Source organism: Mytilus californianus, unplaced genomic scaffold (assembly GCF_021869535.1).
Source record: "Mytilus californianus isolate M0D057914Y unplaced genomic scaffold, xbMytCali1.0.p SCAF_8, whole genome shotgun sequence".
NCBI lineage: Eukaryota > Metazoa > Mollusca > Bivalvia > Mytilida > Mytilidae > Mytilus > Mytilus californianus.
In genome coordinates, this window is record NW_026262734.1 from 11,047,203 (window position 1) to 11,073,690 (window position 26,488).

A 26,488-nucleotide genomic window follows, 5' to 3' on the forward strand; every position below is an offset into this window, starting at 1 on the left:
CCTTTAAATACATTATATGATGCTTAATAGCTAGTAGATACATTTGTCTTTACAAATACAACTGTCAAATAAGGATCTTAATGATGCTATGTGGATAAATTTATCGGGTTTTCTAGAGCTAAATTGACAGCGCGTCATCGCTACAAAGGCTTCCATTTTTACGATTGAAAAAAAATGGTGGCGTAATGGGGAGATAATTTTGACAAAGTAGAATCCTGAATGATAAGAACTGCAGTACGACTTAAAAGGACCCAAACGTAATAGTCAAATCCATGAAACGTCAACTTTGCCTGAGGGAGTTGAAATCGGAGTTTCTTAATAATTTATAAATTTATAAATGGACAATTTAAGAAAGGTTTGTTATAAATAATGTCAGTTCCAAAGTATAGAAAAGTGTAAAAAATCATAATTTCAGGTTGCTTTTTTGTAAATGATAGGCGTTTTTAATTTTTTTTATCTTTTATTCTGCTGTGCCATTCCTATTACTATCATCCTTAAGATCAAAATGGATATTAAATAAATTAGAATCTCACACCTTTACTTTATCATAACTTCCCTCCGTGCTGAAACTTAAAAAATCTATTCTGACTTTGTATCCAATGGCAACATTGATATTCCAAACTGTATGCTGATTATTGCCATAGGGTGATGGATAGTCAGGAGAAGATATCGTTTCATAAAGAAAATCTGTAATTCAATACAAAAAGGAAAATATAATGTATATAAACAATGGTCAATTGTGAAGGGAAATATACAATCATATTAATTCATGCATTTCTTGAAGAAAAAAAGAAATTTACATTTATCAACTTTCTATTTATTTTTTTCTGTACCAAGATTTGGAGTGAAGGACATAGAGTCGCTTGTGCCTTTAAAACTTAATTTTCATTTCATTAGAGGAGGTGAATGACTTTAAATGCCTCCGTTAAAAAATTGTAAATTACATTACGGTCTTGGACGACACTATTAAGGTTTTATAATATATGAATAATCAAAACTACGATTTAAAAGGCTTCGGCGAATAAAAAAGTGGCAAAATGTAAGAGAAAAATAAGTCAAATTCGACCTTAATCTACCATATATCCTACCATTGAAGTTACTAGTATGACTCATGAACATACATTCGTAGATTGTTAAACTCCAGCGTATTCTAATGGTTTTAAGAAAACATTGCATGTACAATCACTTGAAATGCTTGAGTCATAATAATGAAACATAAATGCATTTCAGTTGTTTTAATAGTACATTGTGCAGTGATAATTGAAAAGAAAATCTAAAGTATTCCGTATTTTTAATTCAAATTCGACCTATCCTTTCGTATAGCTGACAGTATATTAAGGTTAGGACAATTCTTACATTTCACAGTTATACTATGCATAACATGCAAATGATGTTGTTTGATAACGGCGAATATATTGACCCAATCGTTTTAATGATTCATATTTGTGAAAACTAATGTCATATTCAACTCGACTTGTATTTACGTAACCCTAACTTTGTGTTGAATAACGCAATAAATTTATAAAGGAATTTAAACTAACATCAATGGTGCCAAATTTACTCAACAAAAATGCTCTTTCGAACAACTCATTTCTATTAAGTGATGCTCCAGGTACAAATACTTGAAAATGCAAAACCTAATACACATGTTGACGAACTGTTAAAGTGTGACCAGTTTCAAATTGTTTTAGGGCCATAAACAAATAAAAATGATAGAACTTTATTAATTGAAACGTACCTTAGGTCCAAAGATTCTTGTATTTTGTACAAGTATCAAGGAATCGTATTGAAGCGTAATAAATCTATTAGGCATATTAGGCATATTTTACCATTGAAGTAATTTCACCCGTTATTTTTAGTGTAACTCTCAAATGTGTCAAAATTTAGATCACTAGACTTAATCAATTACTATAATAAGGTTAAATTAATTTGTTGATAACAAAATCAATATTATTATCACCGAAACCTCTTTCCAAATTATTAACATCTATCTTATCAGCAATCAAATTCTGACCTCAGAGTTACTGTGAAACTACATGTTTCTACTCTAGGGGTATAGTGAATCAGGTGACAATACAAAAAATAATCAAAAGATCTGGTAGAATACATACCATCAGAATATCTCTTTTTATGCAAACGTATTTAAATAGTTGATTTCTCTTCTCCTAACAATATCTTTCCTCATACTAAGCTTAAAGCCGGATTGAAAGAATTTCGTTTGTTCTTAAAACAGAATGGCCAAAGCAGATTCAAAGATTCAAAAAGTTAGTTTCGGAATGGACAAATCATACTTTGTTAAAAAAAAACCACTCTGATTCCAGCATCATGTTTACTGAAACTGAAAATTTCAACACGCTGGCTTTGATTATTGACAACATCTTTGCTAGTTTTAAAGTAGATAATCTGCATTCCTTTGATCTACTTCCTGACTGATGTCTTTATTCTTATGAGACACATTTCATACAGAAGCTATTAAAAAAATCATAAAACCTGCTTTCATCCTTTAATTTCTTTATCCGCTTTATAGACGATGTCTGTTTAATAAATGATTAAAAATATTGCGACAAGAGGCATGGTTTCGATTTCCCCATTGGTAATTTTGGTAAAATTTCTATGAAGCGACATTCCAGTAGCGCCTTCATACGGAGTATATATCTCCTAGTTGATACGATATTCCAGAGCTTGTGTTTTTTATCACGAGGTCACTTCTTACACGTAAGCTTCAGCATCAAAGGTTCCAAGGGGTAAAGTTCAAGTCATCCCTTCGAAAGTTTTATAGTTTGATTTACCTTCATGGAGTATTGGTGTAACAAATGACAACTGATATATTCAATTTATCATTACCCAATCGCATTCTCAATTTCTCGATAGTGACATTACCAAAAGAGACATATTACTGGATTTTAACTTGCTTTGGCAACATTCATGTATGACGGATGCCACCTTTGTAGCAGGACCTGTTCGTCGTTCCTAGGCTCATAAGTTCAGGCCCGCTTCCTTACTAAGTTTGTCTTGCTTAGTCTCTAATTTTCTATGTGAAGTTTTGTTATTGTTATTGTTATTATCCTTTTGTCATTTTTTTGTATATAGAAATATACATTTTCTTATGTTTTAATTTTTCAGCAACAAAATCAACGTTAATACATGTACTGAGAAAAAAACGTTTATAGCAAATGCAACGTTGAAAATGGTTTTTTTTTTTGTTAATAGAATGTCTAAGCTGCAGATTATTTGTATAAAAGGTAAAATAAAAAAAAATACCGAACGCCAAGGAAAATTCAAAATGGAAAGTCCTTTATCAAATGGCAAAATCAAAAGCTCAAACACATCAAACGAAGTGAAAACAACTGTCATATTCCTGACTTGATTCAAGCATATCCTTATGTAGAAAATGGTGGATTAAACCTAATTTTACAGCAAGCTAAACTGCTCACTTGTATGAGAGTCGCATAAAGTTCACAAATTCATTTTGAAAATGGTCACTGAGAATTGTTATTGTCTTGTATTGAGTTTTTTTTTACTTTATCTTTCTGATTTTGTAAACAATGCCTAAATAAGTAGATGTCGAGAATGTACATGAGATATACATGGGATGTCTTGATGTAGTGTCAACTTAATGCTCATACGTCAGGCATTGGAAATAATAATTTTTGCATACAGAAACAATATTATTTGAAACATTGTCTGCTAGAACAACAACAGCTTTGGTCGTGAAGAGATGTAAAAGGTTTCGTAACATCCAGCTTCTTGGTATTTCATTAAATGTAGCTTTTATTGTCTATAAAATAGTTTGCAAATGAGTATGAAATGACAAATATAGATATCGCCAGAATGTAGGACCGTACATATTCATAGCTGTTTCATTTGTATAGCAATACTATTTTGTTATGTTTTACGTTATTCATTTAATGCAAGTTTACAGATGATGATAAAAGGGAATATCTATATTGTACTGGGACAGGGAATAGATGATAAATAGTAAGTAGTTGAAATATCTTTAAATTTTCTTTACTTAGGTTTTTTATTTCAAAATTAATTGAGATTCTGTTTCAAATATTACAAAATTAAAAATCATTGTCATTTAACGTTTTTTTTTCAATTTCGATATAATAGTTATGTATAATTCTGATATCAAATTATGTTCAAACTGTATAAAGAATAGCAGAAATTAAAATCTTATCTTTATAAATAAATATAATAGTTACATGTATATATAACTTTGATATAAAATTATGTTCAAACTGTATAAAAAAAAATACAGAAATTAAAATTTTATCTTTATAAATAGATTAACAAAACCTTTGATGATAGAATATTTCTCTATTTTCCATCGGAGAAGGGATTTGATTACGAACTACATCATGTACATATCATTAAAGAAAAAAAGTAAGCTAATAATTTATCAAACTGTTCTTTGTCGAAGTTTAAAAAAGCGCTTCGGACGGATGAAATTTATAACGTGTTGTTTTTTCATTTATAAAAAGACTCTAGAATGAATATAAATCTATAACAACATTTGTTTGTTGACGATAAATTCACTCCGATTGCTAACTAACAGTAGCTAATTTTACTTTCTAGATATTTGAATTTGATTCCACATGATGGCTCTTTAAAAATAAAATGGTTTGGTAATAAATGGTGTCGCTGATTAAGAATAAAACAAGAAAAGAATCAACGCGAAGCATTGAAATATCAGTTTTATTTATGTATACGCTGTATGCTTTATGTCAACTGAAATAAACTCTATACTTTTCCGCTTGAAATAAAAATTGTGTTTCTAAATATTAAAGAAACAAATATCGATATAAATCGTTTATAAATTTATTTTTGTCTTTAATTTGATTATTTTGTTATATATCATTACCTTCACATCGCTGGCCCTCATATCTATATGGACAGATACATGCATAACTACTACCTGATACTGAGCATGTTCCATAGCGACAAGGGTTGGTTGAGCAGGGAGTAGCTGAAAGTTATAGCATCACAGGTTAAATCTTTCTAGAATAAAATGAACATATCAGTGTGTATTTATTATTTTGTTGGTGATGTTGTTCAACTGCAAAAATAATGGATATTTGAATATGACACATAGATATGTGTAAAGGATTGAAAGCCTGTGTCCCGTAATTACACACATTCCTGTTTACTTTCCTAGAAAAAAGATACGTCTCTATCTAAATAATAAATCATCTTAAAAAAAAGAATCAAATATATAGCCATAGACCGTCCAACAACGCAATGATCAAAAGAAAAATGACACAACACTAGTAGCACCGATGACGGTGTTCAGTATAGGTAAAAGTCTAATTCGATTATAAGTCATATTTGCGTCGTTGCATTTTTCAATTTTTGTCTCCTAAGGTTTCAAAGTGAAAACATCAACTTTCCAAGATAATAGATATACCGTATCAGATAGTACAATATACAGATTTATGCCTTGATTGACAAGAATTTCTATTTCTGACAACGAATGCTATTGAAATGAACTCGATATATGTTTTTGTGACTTTTCGTTTTGTTGTGCTACATAACTTGAAATAGATATTATAAAATAAATAATAAATTTGGTGAAATGTGTACCTTCACAAAATCTCCCTGAAAACCCAGACTTGCACGTACATCTAAATAAACTATTTACAATGGAACAAGTTCCCTGGTTCAAACAGATGTTTCCACTGCAAGGTGTAACTGCAATACAAATGTTATCTCTGTAAAGTACATCAGGAATTAACCTTTTTTACTACTGTCTTATCCACTATTTGTGTCCATTCTCCTCTGTTTTTTAAGTTTATTTTGATTTAAAAATGTTGTCAGTCGAGTGAGCTATCGATGTTGATAAGTTTTATGTCGTTGATTTTGGTTTTTGACTTTCTGAATAATTATCCATGAATTGCTAATGACTTTAAGATAACTTTTCAAATATTATTGAGTATTTTCAGTAGCTTTGATTCAAGCACAAATGACGGGAAACATTTGTTTTATTTAAATTTAAATTACCTTTATCACGGATGGATTGATTGATCCTTAGTTAACGTCTATTGTAAACTATTAGAGGCATATTTTTGACATAATTTATCACTCTACTTGACTCATCAATTTTTTTCCACACTATTTACACAGCGAGTATCAATAGTGAATCAGGAATTGGTGCCCTCATGAAAACGATCTATCTACTAAGAAATAATAAATTGTCGATCTAAAATATTGAAATGTAACGTGAAAGAGAAGGGAAATATCGTATTATCCGTATAGTTCAATCAATACATATACAGTAAAGACTATTTGAAGATTATTTACAGAAATGAAAAAAGTTTTGTACCTTCACAACGTGTGCCTGAATATCCCGTCTGACATGCACATGCATAAGTTCCATCAACACTGGAACATGTTCCTGAGTTTCGACAAGGACTACTTATGCATGGTGTTACTGAAAGAGATAAGATTTGAAAGAAGAATACAAATGGATCGATACAAAACGCACAAATCAAAAAAATTTAAAAGGCTAAATAAAGCAAAACTATAAGCAGGTTTTGCACTCGGTATAAACTAACCCTAAGTCCAATATATTTTCGTTGCTAGTTAGCTAATTTTACTACAAGTTTTTGCTTTTTTATCTGCTGATCATAAACAAAGATAATTTAAAATACGAGGTCTATATATGGGATAAAAAGTAAAATAACAAACATACCGAACTTGAAGGAAAATTCGAAACGGAGAGTCATTTAGCAAATGGCAAAAGCTCAAACACATCAAACGAATGGCAAACAACTGTCATAATCCTGACTTGGTACAGTCATTTCCTTATGTAGAAAATGGTGGAAAGTAGAATAACAAAAACACCGAACTCCAAGGAAAATTCAAAATGGAAAGTCCCTAATCAAATGGCAAAATCAAAAGCTCAAACACATCAAACGAATAGAAAACAATTGTCATATTCCTGACGTGGTACAGACATTTCCTTATGTAGAAAATAGATGGATTAAACCTGGTGTTATATATAGCTAGCTGAACCTCTCACTTGTATGTCTATGAAATTGTATCTCACATTTAATTTATATTTCATGGTATCTTACCTTCACATATTTCTCCAGAATATCCCGTTGGGCAACTGCAGGAGAAGTTAGTGTTTGATACAGAACAGTGACCATTGTGAAGACAGGGGTTGTTTGAACATGGTGTTACTGAATATAAAAGCAATGGTTTTCAAAAATAGATAAATTGTCGACACAGAAATATTCATAACAGCGTAACATGTAAACTATATAAAAGTTTAAAGTTAATGGACCATGACTGAGGGACAGAGTAAAATAATCGCAATGAAAATAAGATGTACCAATGGTAAAACAACTCCCTACTAAATACCATTACTTGATCTTTTTAAACTAAACCATCAAAACATACACATTGTTGAACTGACGGACGCCTTCTTATGTGCCGATGCCGGAAACAGTACACTTTATATTTGCTTTATCGAGACTTAAAAAAACCAATATCGTTGATTTATTTTAAACAAAAAATATCATCATATTTGGGCCACTCCATCTTTTACTGAGGTTGATACTTCTGCCGATAGACTGTAAATCACCTGCCATTTGGCCAATACTTCGGTACTTGCAATAGCCAATATTTCGGTTTTGCAAGATATTTTGAAATTTTGAAATGTCAGCAATTCAATGCACCTAAATTGAGCATCGTAACGAGTGCCATCAGGATATGCCTTCTCTTCCGGAGTTCACTGCGATCAACCCCAAAGTTTTGGTTGGATTTATGTTGCTCATTGTTTAGTTATCTATGCAGTATTTTATGGATTTGTTATATGAGTTTTGAATGTTCCCTTCAGCTTGGTATCTTCCGTATGATTTCGTCAACGTTAGTATACCTTTTGGGATTTTCACATATTCACATATAATAACCACTCACATATCAGTGATAATTAAAAGTTACAATTGTTAATAATCTTATGTTAATCTTGACAAACAAGAAACATAATATAGAAGCACATTTAAATTAGCAGATGCTGTTTCATTTGATAATGCTATCGTATGTAAAATTTCCAAAGACTGTTCATTGACGAACACGTTATACAAGTACTTTAATTCAACGTTACGACAAATGTATGACTTTGATTTAAAGTTGTGAACGTAGTATTTCTACATTTATGGAGAGATATTCAAGAAGCATCTGCATTTGTAGTACATGTATATATCTATGAGTACGTGTGATATATCAAGTGCGTTCGTTTCCTTTCACCATTGTGTGGATAAAGGTTTGTTTTTATTAAAGATTGTATTGATCTATTAGTCTTAAAAGGAAAAAAAATGAAGTAATCTCCTCGAAAGCTTCACGGACGCCTTCATTGCTTCTTTGTTATCGAAACTAGTGTACCAAAAATCCAAGTTTAAGTTACATTTGTTGTAGCTACAATCCCATACACTGAACACTTTTTTAATCATTAAATATGTCTTATCATCGGATTTTCTTTTCTTGAAATCAGCTACACGACGAGCACCATTACAGAAGCAGGGACTGATTCCATTTTAGAAGCATCTGAGAGCACCCTTCGTTTTTTAGGGGGTCGTCCCGCGTATATCTTGGCTTATATCAGTATAACTGATTTAAGGATTAACATATTAGTCGGTTTTTGATCTTGTGTTACGAATAGGAAAATGGAAAACATGAATATCGTCATATAATAAAGATTGAATAGGAATCTTGCATGAGAGAACAGATTCATGGCATTTATGCCTGAGTCTTAAAATGTTAAAGAAAAATTAGTGCTTTCCTAAGGAAGATATTTTGATTATCAAAGAAACAATATATCATATATATGACTTACTTATGATACAAACATTCATATATTTATTAATAGTACGGAAGCACATGTATTTGTTTTTATTAAACACGTGTATTTGTTTACATCTCACACGTGTTTTAGAATACCTGTAATGTTTACAATGGTTTTCCATTGGATGAAATTTGTCACATTGCAGGTATAATTCTCTAATTTAAAAAAGTATTCTATGTATCATATGATTTTGTCTCGTACGTGTTTCTCGTGCTTGCTGTTTCATATAAATTAAATTAAATTTATAATGTTATTATTCGAAATTCTGACTTACGCTGAGTAGCATACTCAGTACTACTGCCTTGCCTGTATTAAGTCATAGGTGTAACTTGTTTTGTAGGTTTTGTGTAAAACAAAATTACTTTTATGCCATGAACATTCTCTTTGACGGATTATCCTGGTAAAAATGTGTAGGCTCATTTTTTGTTTAGCAAGGTGATTGATTACAATGTTGATTTGCTAATGTTGTAATTTGACAATCGTCCAAGACCCTTATTTAATTGTATTTGAAGTTCTACAAACATTAGCTCTGGTCTTAATCAATAAGGTAAACAGTTAAAAATGCTTCACACTGGGAAATTATATACAAGAATATTAGCTACACGTCAATCTCTTCATTGTTTGCGAATCTGGTAAGCGTATCAACACGCTTAACCACCTTGACACGGACAACGTTCGGTGCAAGGATGATTTACAGGTTCAAAGTAAATCTTGCAAGTAACCTAAAGACATTACAGGGAGAAATCTACGACCATATTTATTGTTGGTATGTGTCCCTGTTTGAATAAACTCATCATAAATACCCGGATCTTGTCTATTTGTAAGTCAGACGCGCGTTTTGTTTACAAAAGACTAATCAGTGACGCTCGAATAAAAAAAGGTTAAACAAGCCAAAATTAGGAACGAAGTTAAAGGGCATTGAGAAACAAAAATTCTTATAGGTTTTCCCAAATACAGCTAAGGTAATCTATGAAACCACAGTTTCTGGTTGTTTTTTTTATTAGACAGGATTTCGAAGAAATACATCCATAGAATGGAACATCTGTATCAGGAGACTTTTTACCTACTCGACCTTTCTTGTTTTTCCTTTCGATCTCTCTGTCACCAAACATGACATGCAGGATCATTCGGTATTTGCCTCTTAATGTGTCCTGACTTAATCCTGAAAGTCAGTAACCTATGCTGCAGAGAACTTCTTCACAACAATCAAGTCAACAAAATTACCCGCTAGAAAGAGTTTATGCTCATGCGAAGTCAACCCAGGGGACTGGGCATGATGACGCTCAACATAATTTTGCAGTTTGGTAAGGATCGAACATCTATTACCTGAAATACATTTTGGCTAGAATTTACACTGCTTCGTTGGTCTCTTTTGACCAATTTAATAGAAAGTTTGATGTCAAATCTATCAAAAACATCAACAACTGTAGCAGCATTGGAATGCATGATATCCGAATTTGAATGAAATATAGAGCCAAGTCCCCGAAAGTGTTAAATGTCTTAACATTTAACAGTTGCACTTAGGCCATTTCGATCCTTATAAGTACGATAGCGGATCAATCATGAGGTGCCAACTGATGATGAGATGCAGCTTCTGCTTCTATTTCATGACAAAGATCGATCTTACATGTTTCAGCATGATGCCGTCCTCGTGGAAAAGAGAGTGGGAATAGATCAAATTGAGAGTGATATAACCTTTTCTATTGTAATGTCTGGAATAATATGTACATTTAGTGTCTCTCCTGGTCATGACCTGCACTTGATTTAGACTTTTTCGTTCTGTCTTCGAAGGTTTGTATTTTTGATCTAGGCCTAGGTATTGTGCTATAGAAGTCACCTTCTTCCAACGCACCATTGACAAACGATTTGACAATTCTAATACCATCATCAAATGCTTTGGTCCAATATCCTTAGTCGCATGCATTCCAATTGAGATGTTGATCAGTGACTTGAGATGAGATTTTACATCAAAAGGATTTGTCAGTCGCTGGTGTGCATGGTCTATAATAAGTTTGACATGCTCTGCATCTTGTCGTAAGACAGTTGGTCTAGTACCCCATGAGAGGATTTTTCGGGAGCAGTAAATTCAGTTTTAATCTCATTTCTGCATTAAACTCTCTCAGAATCCATGCTTCAATAATAATTTTCCCGACTGCTCGCATGCATATTAATTGCTCATATGATGAATATTGACACACAATGCATTTTTCCAACTCAACCTTATTCTGTCTCCTTTTTTGGAATAATAGGAGTAAACTTTACAGGACTACAAAAACAAGCCATTATCCGGAAAAAAATCTTATCCAAAGGATTCGGTTAACTATTATACAATGTCAAAATTTAAGCACAAGAATATAACTTATTTACAGAAAAAGAACAACAAAATGTGATCAAAGCACACTTACAAAACTCAAAAATATCTAATAATTCACATATTATGTACACAACCACATTAAAACTATTTAATTTATTGTTGAACAAAACGTGCTAATAATTGAACTTGATAAATGTTACTATGATTAATAGATGTGAATGACGGATATGAAAAGCTATAAGTGATGTTTTTATTTCTTGATCTTTAACAAAACTATTTACATGTCCATCAAAATATGAATGCAGTATCTCAATAATATATTCTTTCAACTCAAATATGAAATAATGTTTTTGAATTATATGTTTTCTCGTTTTCAAGGAAAAATGCGTTAAATTTCCAGCTAAAAACCTGCCAACCTTAAGTTTTAAAATTCTATTCGGGAATGGTTTATTATTTATGTCTTCATCATTCCGATGACCCTTGATGATTTGTGCACCAAAAATATTTACGAACAGAGCCTAAAATTGAATAAAACATTCGTTTTTTTTTTATATTTTAAAGTGACTACCCAAAACCATAAATTGAAGAATACCCCATTAACAGACTAAAATACAAAAAATATGACCATAGAATGTTTTTACGACCAAACGAAAATTAAAACAATTTCCAGTCGTGTGTTATTCTGGTGCATTAGACTCGTTAATTACGTGTCTTTTTCGTGTTCTGTTGCAGTACATTAAAACCATTACTATGTTACTCTTTGAAATTGAGACATTGATTGAACTATGTCTTATGAGTGTTTTCTGTTTTTCAATATCTTTTAACTAACCTTCACACAGTGTGCCAGAATATCCATCTGAACAATTACATCTAAACCTGTCTCCTGTTACAGAACAACTGCCTTCATGAAAACAAGGTTGACTACTGCAAGGTGTTTCTTGAAAGAAATATGATTAAACCACAAATCAAAATTCGCTTTTTGCTAAAATAACACGGTTAATTGGAATTTGCCTATCATGTTTACATAATATCAGTTTTATAGTTCTTGTTCACGGAATATAGTTCTTTATTTATCGTTGTATCATTTTATTTTTACCATGCTTAAAACTTTCTTGATCTTGATCTTATAATAAAGAGCAAGTTTTGAATATCCTGATACAAATGATATAACTTCATCTGAAAACAGTAACTGATGTATTCTTTTTCCTACTACTTACTTCTTCTCAATAAATATTGTTTGTGTTGCTTTATATGAGATATAAGGTATCAGAATCTCAATTCACAACATTTGACGTTGAATTCATATCCACTCTGTTTCATAGTTCTTAAAACCTGGTTAGTGTTCAACTACAACATGCTTTTGGACAATGTTCTTAAAATGTTGAAACTGATAGTCTTCGTCCACCCCCCACTGAATTTTAACACATACTTTGTAGATGAACATTGAACATTGTATTGTTAAGATGCATTGTTATTCTGCGGTTTACATGTTGTAGTGTACTACTATATTATTTATTTATGCATTTCTCTGTGCTGAGTGTTCTCGCGTTTGTTTGTATTGTATTCCTGTCACATAGTGTTGTAATTTTAGCGATATTTTTTAACATTGCCATATACGCGGGAGGTATGGTTGGCCATTAAACAAGGTCTAATCCACCATTTTGTCTTAAAATGTCCTGTACCAAGTCAGGAATATGGCAGTTGTTATCAAATAGTCCGTTTCTATGTATGTTGGCGTTTGTTTTTGTTGCAGTTTTGTGTTTCTGTTGTTCCGTTGTTTCCCTCTTATAGTTGATGTGTTTTACTCGGTTTTAGTTTGTATCCCGGATTTGTTTTCTCTTAATCGATTTAAGACTTTTGAACAGCGGTATACTACTGTTGCCTTTATTTGTCATACGTAATGTATCACGGACATGGTCATGTCTAGGTTGAACATTAAGAAAATTCACAAGGAAAGCAATACCTTCACATGATGATCCAGAGAAGCCACTTCTACATGCACACTGACAGGTTCTCCCTGATACCGATTTGGTTCCTCCATTATCACAAGTAAAACCATCACATGGATTAACTGTGAAATCAATTTATAAATAAATAAGTACTCAACTCAGTCGATGCTATGCATTATCTTATATTTTCATGATGTTGATGCAGCAAAAAGTAAATTTCAAATGAATGGTGCTGCAAAATTTTTAGTGAAGCTACTTGTTGTCACACAATTGTAGTCAATATTCTGTCGATTGTATTCTGGAAATATGATCGTATTGAGTGGAGTGCAAAGTGCGTTTATTTCCTAGCTAGATCAAAGAAAAAAAGTATATTTGTTGCTACGCACATATTAGAATAAGACGAAATATCAGTCGTCTCAGAGAGTAAATTGTATATCTGAAGTTTATGTTACAGTACTGTGAACTTCTTAAGAATTGTTAAATTTGAACTGTTATCTTTAGAATCATTTTATGCATCTCTGTCTGATAGAAAAAATCTAGATTCTTATGGTTTTAATATGCTATAGTTCTGAATGTGAATCTACATTTTATTTTCATTTTGGGCATTGCCATCCGTATAACCAAGTGGCCAATATGAATGATTTTACTGATTTATCAAGATGAATATCATCATTGAGATTAAGATTGATGAATGAGAAAAGCCAATAACACTTTAAATATACTTAAATAGAAGAGTTTACCAACAACAACCCCGACCTTGTGATAGTAGTAAAAATGTATGTCCGTCTTTTTCGATTATGCAAGACATCAAGTTATCGTCTGTTGAAACAGAGTCAATGTCAATGAGATGGTTTCAAACCTTAGCACATGAGATCACCCCTAGTCTTTTGGTGTCACTCGGGTTGCTTAATCTTTAGTGTTTACTATGTAGTGTTGTGCGAACTTTTCGTCAAGACTTGGTATGACATAATATTTTGGATTCAAAAACAAAAGTCTCAGTCATATCCGATCTAAAAACCAATTAGTTGAAAAATTTGTATTTTGTGTACTATTGTTTGTCTGCTGGTCTTTTCTATTTTAGCCATGGCGTTGTCAGTTTATTTTCGACTGATGAGTTTGAATGTCCCTTTGGTATCTTTTGCTTCTCTTTAACAAACTGTTAAATCTATTTAAATGTGACACACACACAAACCATTAACCTTATATATATTTTGATAAATGATGAGAAAATATTTTTCTGTAAATGTACCTTCACAACGTTTGCCGGAATATCCTTTCGGACAAAAACACACATAGCTTCCATTAGCATTTAAACATGATCCCGAATTTACGCATGGGCTACTGCTGCATGGTGTCACTATAACAAAATCAAGAAAATAAAACTTCAAATTATTTGGATGCAGTTTTCCCCCTTAGAATTTATTATGATATAAGAAATCATATCGATCACTATATCAAGGATTTAAAACATAATTCATAATGATTGAACCTTTATTTATACGTGTTATGGTGAATTGATGGTGAATGCTCAAACTCTATGAAGACTGCCACGTTGGTATAGAGGGAACTTGCCCTTCTTGATTGCAAGAGTTCATGGATTATATGTATATGGATCCCGAGCTAGATCTAACCGAAGACTCCTTAACGTGAATTTTCTAGGTTTCTGTCTTGCACGCAGAATTTAGGATAAGGAAGGAAAACGGATTGGCTTAAAGTACGATGTGTCTTGATACGTATCTTCGTAACGATAATTTTTAGGAAGTACATTCACAACTGCTATCTGTTTTTGTAGCAGAAAGCAGCGTATAATTGAATTTAATTCAAATACTAGCATTCTGAATATGCATGTAATGTTTGCAACTACATTCCATTCATCCATGTTTCCGTTCTATGTTGCTTTGATATTGATTCTTTTTTATAAAAATGGATACAGTATAGCAAACATTTTAAATATTCAATTTCTTTCATGTTTATGCATAGTAGGCACTTTTAAGTATATAAACACGAAATATTTCAGTTCATGAATGCTTTACGAATGTTCGTGGTTTGTAAAAACATCGTTATTAAAATAAGGAGATGTGGTATGATTGCTAATGAGACAACTATCCACCAAAGCTCAAATGAAGTGGATGTAAGCAAATATAGACAACCATACGGCCTTCAACAATGAGAAAAACCCATACCGTATAGTCGGCTATAAAAAGCCCCAAAATGAAAGATATGAAATAATTCAATTGAGAAAACTAATGGCCTAAAATATAACAAAACAATTTATGCATGACCGACATAAACAAACAAAAACCTCTGAACTACAGGCTTTGGACTTGGGACAGGCATATAAAGAATGTGGCGGGGTTAAACATGTTTGAAGACGCCAAACCTCCCCTAACCTGGTTCAGTGGTGTAGTAGTACAACATAAGAACTAACTATAAAAATCAGTTGAAAAGTGCTTCATTGATCAGATCGATACAAAGCAGGAAGACATGATACAAAAACATAAACCGGACGTGGCAGGTTATTTATACATCCCTAACAACAATAAAGACACAAAGTACAGATCTAAGAGTACTAGCAGTTTCCGACAGCTAGTTCAAAGGCAATAATAACTCACAAAAAAATCATGTATCTAAGACTAACATATCAATCAGTACACATCCAACATCCAATGAATCTAGTGTAAAGATGTCATTAACAGTCAGAAAAAAACATGACCTTGTGCAATTCCAAAATATAGGTCTCGACATATTGTAGGACTTTGAATATGCATATTGTGGATTCATTATTATTCGAACCACGAAATTAAATGTTCAACGAATGACAAATTTTCTAAGGGCTTGTATGCAGATTTCGGCAAAACCACGAAAATAAATATCCATGAACATGTGAGTTTTCCTTAATCCACGAAAATTGGTACCCACAAAAATAAACGAATCCGCAGTATGTGTATAACAATAATATTTAGTATGGTTTTAATTTACCGATAACAAAATCAATATTTATACTAATGAGAACTATATTCAAAGATCTATTTACAGTGTTGAATTGGTAACAATCTTTTAAAATAAGTTTATTTGAAGGATTGATAAGTTTACCCGGATCGTATCTAAATGCCCGGACTCGGTTAAAACATCACAGTAAAAACTAAAATATGCTATATCGTTTACTTCAGGTACAGCCAAACTTCCAAACCAAATCTTTGTATCTATGGATGAATTTAGAAAAGGTATTGCATTTCTTGCGGTAACGAAATCCCTGACACAAGACAGAGGCATAGCAAAAGGGTTGGGATATTTAAACACCGTAAGGTGGTGTCAAAGTAACATAACCGTCCATAAAAGGAAAATTAACAATTGGGAAAAAATCGTCCCTTTTGTCGTAAATTTGTGTAAAGAGTTTCTCGTGTAAAACGCAAAATATCTAAATCTAGGAAAAGACAGTTATTGCTGTTGATATTTGGTTTATTTAAAGAAAGTTCCTTTGGGTAAATTTCGGCAGTATATTTAGAGAATTCTTGATGATTATTTCAAGACAAAATATCTCTTAACTTTATTTTGAGATAAAACATTAAGACTGACTTGTAAATATACATTTCATTTGGTTCTTAACTAAGTGTTAAAATTTCCAATGAATTACAAATGCACAAAAGTACATAATAAAAATAGTATGATATCCTCTCATCTTTATTATCATTTAAACTTTTATTCGTTGAACGTACCTTCGCATACATTTCCAGAATATCCGTTTGAACATTTGCAATTGAAGCTGTTTCCAGAAAAAGAACAACTACCCTCATGCAAACAAGGCCGACTACTACAAGGAGTCACTGAAAACAAAAATAAAAAAAAAGTGCAAATGAGTGTGTTTATCCCCTGTTGACGAACTTAATCACTTTATGCATTTGGGTAGTACGAATTCTTTTTGTAGAATAACCTCTTAGAGAAACGCTCAAAACCAAATCGATTTAGAATGTATAGGTACTTGACGATTCATATAACCAACTGGAACCTTTGAAAAATAGTCAAAGCCATTACAGGTCACCGTTGCTCGAGAACACTACAACAATAGAAGCATTGGCATTTTAAATTTTCCAACATCAAAAAAACTTCCCTTGCAATAGAAATGCTGTTATGCCCTCAGGTGTTCAAAGGTATACGACTTATTTACAGCAAAACAGGTTCGAATATTTAAATTAAATTAACCTAAATTCCAAGTTCGTTGTAACTTGAAAAAGATTTTTTTACATAATTCTATATTCTAATGCAATTTGTTTTGGAACGACAATTTTCATTGGACGTTGACGAATATTTTGAAGTGTTAGATTCTAAGTTCTACCAGTCCATAACTAAGGAAAGCCACCATTTTTGAATTTAAACTGTTTTTGGTATGTAGTTTCTCAAAAAAAAACCAAAAAAGTCTCATTTTGCCAATATTTAAACCATTCAAAAGAGAACAAAGAGTATAATTACATCTAGTGTTTATGTTTGACATATTGAGTAAATCTATGACGTTACATTGTTTAGAAACCAAAGAGGATGTAACAGTTTTGCGGACTTTTTTTCATTTATGGCTTTGCTTAGCCAAAATATTTACTAAAATGGAATTTATTTTAATATGTGACATTATAATGGACATAACTGTATTGTATTTTAAGCTTCCCTTCGTAAAACTCGATTTTTCTATCGCAAATATCCGTTTACCTAGCTCTGCTACGTGTCGCTTGGTACACTTAATTTTGGACACTTTAATCTACGTTTTACGAAGGCAAAGCTTTAAATACAATACAGTTATCTCCTAAGTTAACGTTGATAAATAAGTCGCGACTTTTGTCAACATGAAAAAGGACACGTAAAACAGAAAAACCTTCACATGATGATCCTGAAAAGCAACTTCTACATGTACACTGACAGGTTGTTGCTGACACAGTTTTTGTTCCCCCATTTTCACAAGAAAAACCGTCACACGGATCAACTGTAATATATAAAAAGCGTTCAACATCATGTGGACTAATATTCTTAATGTTACATTGTTCTGATATTCATGGAAAAAATAAATAAGGCCGTGTTAGTGGTTTTGTGTTCTCATGTTAGTAGGAATCCGGTGATAAGTCTAATTCGGTAGATCACTTTCGGGGAAAAGAGGACGGGATTGTAGCTACGACAATTGGAACATATCCGTTGACATCTATAAAACGGATATTCCATTACAGTCACCTAACGTGATGGCGTCAGTAAAATTTAGGAAAGGACGATTTCAACTTCACCCCTTTTGGTTTAATAGCTTCCTTGTGAGCGTAACCCTATATCAAGGTTATCATGATTGGAAATACAAGCCCGGGAATATCGTATCAACTGGGAGATATATACTCCGTACGCAAGTGCTGCTGGAATGTTGCTACATAGAAATGGGAAGTTCAAAATAAGGAAGCTGAAATCATTTCTTTTGTCGTAAACTTTTGTTTTCAACCGAACATTATTGTCACCTTCTTGTTGTAAGTCAAGATATGAGGCCAATTTAACTGTATCAGTTGTATCCTTTATTTTAATTTCGATGGGATAGATGTGTTCAACATAGTCACTAAATTTTGAATTAATTAGTGAGAAAACATCATCTATATAGCGAAAAATTAGGTTAAAGGATACAGCTAACTTTTTTTCTTTCTTTCTAAGAAGTTCCTGTATGAAGTCAGCCTCATATGAATAAAGGAACAAGTCGGCAAGAATAGGAGCACAGTTGGTTCCCATGAAAATGCCGATTGTTTGTTGAAAAACACGTCCTTTAAACGTGACAAATATACTGTCAATCAAGAAATCAAGCATCTTGATAATGTCAGTTTCAGAGAATTTTTTGTTAATGATCAATTTTCGACTCAAATGGTCCCCTCAAAAAGCTGTTTTTAGGCTGCAGAATAAATTACTAAGCCATGTTCAGTCTCTTATTCAATTCTTAAATTCGTCCGGCTCGTTAAATTCATAACTATTCAAAAACTTTTTTTGTAATCACTTAAGATATGTTCATTATATGCTCAGACTGTTCATTAGTTTTTATTTGCCTGTACAAAACTACAACGTATTGAAATGTCTGAAAAGCTCTTGACTGACTGTATGAAAACGTCCAAACAGTACTGTATTATCTGAAAAAGAACTTACATGTATACCCTGAACAAGACTTTAATTATTTACGTTCCGACAGTTTAATCGACGTTAAGATCAAAACGGCTGCTTAGGACTAACATTCATTTACAAGTCATTCCTTTTGTTTCCGAAAAACTGTCATCAGATTCGGTCGAGAATAAAAAAGTGGACCAAGCCGAAGAAACAAATTGAAATTGCAGAAAATATTATGAGATTATACAGAAAACTGTCAACTTTCCGTGAGTTAGCCGCAATTTTAATTGTATTACAATTTGCTCATCTTTGTCCTTCAAATGAACACGCACAATGTTTAATGTAGATCATGTGTTTTCAAACCATATGTGTCTTTACAGATTGTACACTTTGTGTACACCAAACGTTCTGACTATGAGATAATTGTATATTGAATTAGTAGATTCAGATATTTTAAGGTTTTGATGACCTCCACTGCATTTACATATGAATGATAACTATACATGTATATTGAGAAAACTATTACTTTACTTACAAACGCATACATAGCTCCCATTAACCTTGTACATATGTTTTTGTAATTTGTACGTAAATAATGTTAAAATTACGTGTGTACCTTCACAATATCTACCAGAGTATCCTATCGGACAGAAGCATCCATAGCTGCCATTAAAATTGAAACATGATCCGGAATTCACACACGGACTACTGCTGCATGGTGTCACTAGATAAAAATTTAAAAAAACAAATCATTCAAATGTAAAAGAGAGGCGAAAGATACCAACTGGACATTCAAACTCATAAGTCAAAAATAAACTGACAACACCAACAGACAAACAATAGTACACAACACACAACATCGAAAAACTAAAGACTAAACAACACCAACCCCACCAAAAACTAGGGGTGATCTCAGGTGCTACTAAAGGGTAAGATGAAAGGTAATAATTTTCGTATTTTGATATAAATCAACTTTATTTATCATAACAATTTATCTATCAAAAATAACGAAATTCACAATGCTTTAATTGAAAATTGTTTTTGGAATTATTATAGATTATCGATGGTTTTTCAAGCGAGTAGGTGTTTTTTATTTACAATCCTCGAGTTTAAAAGACCATTGATTATTTGTTTGTCATTATTTTGCCTATTACGTAGCATAAAAATATCACAGTCAGTTAATTAAGTCGTCTCTTATAATAGGTAAGATATAAAAATAGGAAGATGTAGTATAATTGTTTAATCATTGATATAGATGAAACGTGTTTTCAAATGGTGCCTTTTCTGCTTCAATACATTTTGGTTTGACTAACCTTCACATAATTTGCCCGAATATCCATTTGAACAGTTGCAACTGAAGCTGTTTCCTGATATAGAACAACTGCCGTCATGAAAACAAGGCTGGTTACTGCAAGGGGTTACTGCAAATAACATTAAAATCAAATTGCAGCCTCACATCTTGTTTTAATATATTTTCAAGTAAAAAAATTTCCAGGTCAAGTGAATAGGTTTCCTTGAATCCTACTTTGTTTTTTATCCTTAATATTACATCATATTAACTGGTTTATATTTCCTTTGTTTGGTACGTACCGAAATATAGTTCCTTTTTTGATACACAAAAACATAATACATTCGTTTGATACCTAAAATAAACTGATACACCCGCAGAGGTCAAACCCTGAACAGTTGGGGCAAAAATGGACACAATATTCAACCTTGATACAGGTCTGAATTTGGATTGTAATTAAATATTTGACATATTATAGGTTTCTGAAAAAATGTAGTCTGAGAACTTGAAATTGGTTATATGAATTGAATTTATATTCAATTAAAAATTTCTTGCTGTTGCGCAATACTTAGTAAATCTGTTGTCAGACTGAAAACAAAAAACATAAAGTTCCACACATAACTGAAATTTATGAACCAAAATTACTGCTCAAATCATTTTTGAGTTATTGACAGAAAACTGGGAAATTCCCCCTTATTTAATAAATGCAACCCCATAAAACGGTAACGTTAAAACTGAAATTTAAAAAAATCAAAAGGGAAGTCACGTCAATAGATATAAACAATTCAAGACTGTTCAAAGCGTTTTTTAGTTATTGTCCGAAAAGTGGAAAATCCCCCTTTTTGTAATGAATAAAACCCCATAAATCGGAAAACTATGGTCTAAAATTTATGAAAATCAAAAGGGAGCTCATGTCGATAGAAATAAACAATTCATCAAAGTTTCTGGCAAATTAGTGAAATTGTTTTTCAGTTATTGTCCAAAAACAGGAAAATCCCCCTTTTTTAATGAATAAAACCCTAAAACTCGGAAACGGTAAATCCAAAATTTATAAAAAAAACTAAAGGGAGCTCACGTCGATAGATATAAACAATCCAGCAAAGTTTCATGCATATTTGTTAAAGAATTTTTGAGTTAATGTCCGACATGTTGACGACGGACGGACGGACGGACAGACGGACGGACGGACGGACAGACGGACGGACAGACGGACAGACGGTCAACGGTATACCATAATACGTCCCGTAAACGGGCGTATAAAAATGATAATAAACCCTCTGATGTTAATCATATCAATCGCTTTGCAGATTCCCGGTATCAGTATGTTTATTTGCCCACAGTAAAGTTTATTTCTGTATGAATGGGTTGGCTTGCTATACAGAATAAAATGGTTATCTGACTAACAAATGTACGCTTTTGATGAATATTTTACCGTAAATACTTGTCCAGTTATCTTTCGCTCAATACTCATTAATTGGCGAATGAACTAACATCAAACTAAGTCTTACAACTTTTTGAGGATTGTCAAACACTCTGAACTATACTGCATTTATCGTTTATCGTTATAAATAACGTTTCACCCGGGCTCGCTCCTTTTGGAGCTCATACGATTCATTCAGTTTTTGCTTAATCGATTTTAATATTAGTAAACTACTGATACCGTAATCACCTGTGATAGTGATTGCAGGCATTTAATCTACCAATCATATAAAACGAAAATAAAATGGTAGCAAAAAAAACATCCACACAAATAAACAATACCTTCACATAATGATCCAGAGAAGCCACTTCTACATGTACATAGACAGGTTGTTCCTGATACAGCTTTTGTTCCTCCATTTTGACAAGAAAACCCGTCACACGGATCAGCTGTGAAATTAAGTTCGACATATACATTTTAAAGGATCCCTAACCTACTGTAAAATATTATTCCCATCGAAGCGTTATTCTAATTATGGAAAGAAATTACAATTAAACTGACTTAAATTTAAATAACCTTAGACATACACAAAAATATAATAGCTGCGGTCATTTTTGTGTCTTTGTGTGGATGCAATAGTATGTTAAAACTGTGATCGAACCAATGAAAGACTTTGAAATTGTAAATTTCTAGTTATGTGCTTTGAGCTCAATAGAATTAGATCAACGACTAAAAGGGTAAGGACCAAATATTATTTCAAGGCAAAACATGTGTTTCTACGAGAAATGGTATAATAAAAAGCGATCCAGTTGTGTCTGTCAAATATTTAAACGATTTTTAGGTTTAAATTTGGATAGATATCTGTAAGATCTCTTTAATAAGTAAATTAAGTAACACTATAATCTTTAATTTGTACCTCCACATAATCTACCGGAATATCCTTTTGGACAAGCACACAAATAGCTGCCATTAATATTTAAACATGATCCAGAATTTAAACACGGTCTACCGCTGCATGGCGTCACTGAAGCGAAATTGAAAAATATCCCATTCAAATGTTACGCATAGTAGTTTTTACAGTAGTTTTCATAGTTTTAGATTAAGATTTATTTTACTTTTTAGCCAAATAAGATATTGGCAAATTAGTGGGATATTATAGGATTAAACACATTTCTTTCTACATTTTATTGATGAATATACTCGGGTGGATTAACTCACAACCTGGATATTCTGAGTCAGCGACCCTGCTAACATATCAATTACTTCTTGAAATAAAAGAAAAACGTATCTGCGGACACGAATGCTCCTGCTCAAGCTTGCTTATAATATGTGACAACGGAAGGACGGACGGAAAGACGAACGATCAAAGGTAACACTTAATGCCCCCTGTGAAATTTTATTCTATTTTAATTAAATATGTTTTCTCTAGCTGTAACGCATTATTTCTTTTTGTTTGGGAAAAAAAACTATCCTGTACCTTTTTTCAATTTCGATTTTCTTGGAATCCAAAGATCCCATGCCATGTGTATATCGTATCGCGAAAGAATAGATTACAGTAAAATCGATCTTGGCATTATGGTATATCGAAGTGTAAACCAAGGGAAAATACTCTAACGGACTAATCCTATTTATTTCATTGTAGACTGGCAAGTAGTAAGAGAATGAATCATAATTCATTGCTTTATATTGCTACAGGTTCGTATTGAAAATAAGCTGCCAAGTAATATATTTTACTTTCCTTGGAATGTAATGTTCAAATTTATTTTAAAAAGAATATGTAGAAATGCGATAAAAATTTTATCCAAGTATCGGATATAGTAGAATGCGTCTATATGGATGATTGGATATTATTTATTAAGGTATTGTTCTCACTGTATATACGAACAGTAAAAACAATCATGTTCAGTTTATTGAACAGTTTGTTTTTAATTAAGTCTAAAGTATTGGTATAGATACGATCGTGTTTTCAATTACGCCTTTTCTTTATCAAATATATTATGCTTAACGTACCTTCACATGAGTTGCCAGAATACCCCTTTGAACAATTGCAACTAAAGCTGTTCCCTGATATCAAACATTTACCCTCATGAAAACAAGGAAGGCTACTGCAAGGCGTTGCTGCAAGGAACATAACAAAATCAAATTTCTACATCCTTTTTTGCTTATATATTTCTTTAAAATTCTAAAAGTTAAATTTTTTTTTCTATATACCGTTTATATGACCCCGTATAAATTGATGTAGCATTCTTTGGATTTATACATAAGAAATCATTCTGGTGTGAATAATATCACTCTTTTTTAAAATAAAAAAAATAGTTGTCTACATAAACATGTATTTTCTCTTAGTATGAATTGGTTGCATTGATTAACGGAGTTTAAAGGTTATCTTACTAATGTACAAATTATCAGTTTGAGTGATTATGTCAAGTAAAAATGTGCTGATTTTTCATTTTCATCAACTGGTAAACAAAAACTTAAGAAAGAGATACCTTCACATGATGCTCCAGAGAAGCCACTTCTACATATACACTGACAGGTTGATCCTAATACTGTTTTTGTGCCTTCATTTTCACAATGAAAACCGTCACACGGATCAACTGTGAAATATTTCGGATATTAAAGTTTTCATAATATCATCAGGAATAAAATTACCATCGTCATGTGATGTTTTTGTAATTAAAATTTTACTAAAACGTAAAAACAAGATTCCATACCAAAATATACAGAGCCTTGTACCGTTTGTGTTGCTTTTTGATAGGGTCTTTTCATAAAGTGAATGAGTTTGTTGGTTGAATCCAAGATCAGGACTACGAAAGACTTCGAAATTGTGCATTGATGCTGATGTGTTTTGTACTCATTAGATAAAAGCGAAGATTTGTAGACCAGGAGTCAATATGAAAAAAGGAGATGAGGTATGATTGCCAATGAGATAACTATCTAGCAAAGTTAAAATGAAGTAGATTTAAGCAAATATAGGCAACCGTACGGCCTTCAACAATGAGAAAAACCCATACCGTATAGTCGGCTATAAAAAGCCCCATCATATTTCACATAAGACATATTTTCAATTGTATTGCTATCATATGAGTATAGCTCATTTAAATCGAACTTAACGTGTGTGTCGTATGTACAAAACTAACTAAATTTTTATTTTATGAACAATGTATTATCCTCGATAAAATAAATCCTTACATTAAATCGAAATTTTTCCGGACGATATCACGAGACGTCTTTTCTTCGAATGTGACCTACCTAATTAGAATTATCACCGGGTTTGAAATAACATGAGCAACACGAATGGTGCCCCATTAGGATCAGAATCTGCTCATTTTTACAGGAGCACCTGAGATTACCCCCAGTTCGTTTTGCTTAGTCTTTATTTTCTATTTAGTACGTTGTATACTGTTTTGTCTTTTTTTCGTTTTTTTTTTTATGTCATTGCGTTGTCAGTTTGTCTCAGACTAATGGGTTTAAATGTCCGTTTAGCATCTTTCGACTCTTCTTTTGTAACATATGACTGGCGCGTCAATACGTAATGATATAAAGGAAAAATGCAATGCTTCCGGTGGTATTTCAAAGATAGTGACCATTACTTTATTTACACACAAATCGCTACGATGTTAAAATATCTGTATCATCAACATGATGTATATCAAATAAAACCTTATATATATTGTCTATTATTATTATTTTCTAATACATAAAGTGACAATAATGATCAGTAAGTTGTACCTTCACACCTTTTGCCAGAATATCCTATCGGACAAACACAAACATAGCTGCCATTATTATTTAAGCATGATCCAGAATGAACACAAGGACTACTGCTGCATGGTGTCACTGAAATAAATTGAAAAGTTATTTATATAAATTATTTAAGTAGTAATTTTCATATTTGTATATAGATTTACTTTATTTATCATATCAATGAATCTGGTAAATGAAACATGAATTGTGAAGATTTGTAAATTGTATAGGAAAGTTTGTGAACATTCATTATGTATTGTCATGCCATCGATAATGTATTTATATCTTAAACAAAACCGGCACAAACAATATTACTAGATATTTTAAAATTATATTCTCAAAGTTCAATATTTTTTCATTAGGCTAAATAGAAATCTGACGTATTAGAATCTATGACAAATTTTATTTTGAAATTATAAATTCCCCCAAACTTAGCAGCAATATACCAACTTAAGCTGCCTATGGGATAGACTTTACCCAACTTAATCGGCATTCAAGAGCTTGCAGCTGCTACTCAGACTTTATAGAATGTCACCAGTGTCTAAGCAGAAAGTTGATAAACCAGGGCTATGTCAAAGAACGTCTCGTTCTTTTACTAAAAAAGTTCATCGGAAGATACCAAGACCTTGTTGATAGATTTTCAGTATCACCTTCATAAATAATACATGATGGTCTTGAAATATTGATTCTAGGTACTGACGGTGTTTATCATCTCAATAACGTGTTATAGTGTTCTTTTTATTTATATTTGTATATTTGCTACCTTAACTGTTTAGTCCATTTTTGGTTAGATCCTTTTGGCGTGGCTTTGTATTTA

At 32.1% G+C, this 26,488-nt stretch overlaps 1 protein-coding gene across 1 annotated transcript in view; it reads right to left on the reverse strand.

Annotated features, from left to right (window-relative positions):
* LOC127711453 (fibrillin-1-like) overlaps positions 1-26,488 on the reverse strand; it is a gene marked incomplete at its 5' end in the record, with an annotated part of 283,783 nt that overhangs the window by 232,772 nt on the left and 24,523 nt on the right. Inside the window, 10 exons of the mRNA XM_052217522.1 lie at positions 14,361-14,468; positions 16,828-16,935; positions 17,973-18,080; positions 19,833-19,940; positions 20,530-20,637; positions 22,266-22,373; positions 22,841-22,948; positions 23,935-24,042; positions 24,414-24,521; positions 25,657-25,764. Of these exons, the coding sequence (XP_052073482.1) occupies positions 14,361-14,468; positions 16,828-16,935; positions 17,973-18,080; positions 19,833-19,940; positions 20,530-20,637; positions 22,266-22,373; positions 22,841-22,948; positions 23,935-24,042; positions 24,414-24,521; positions 25,657-25,764 (1,080 nt within the window). The remainder of the gene's footprint in view (positions 1-14,360; positions 14,469-16,827; positions 16,936-17,972; positions 18,081-19,832; positions 19,941-20,529; positions 20,638-22,265; positions 22,374-22,840; positions 22,949-23,934; positions 24,043-24,413; positions 24,522-25,656; positions 25,765-26,488) is intronic.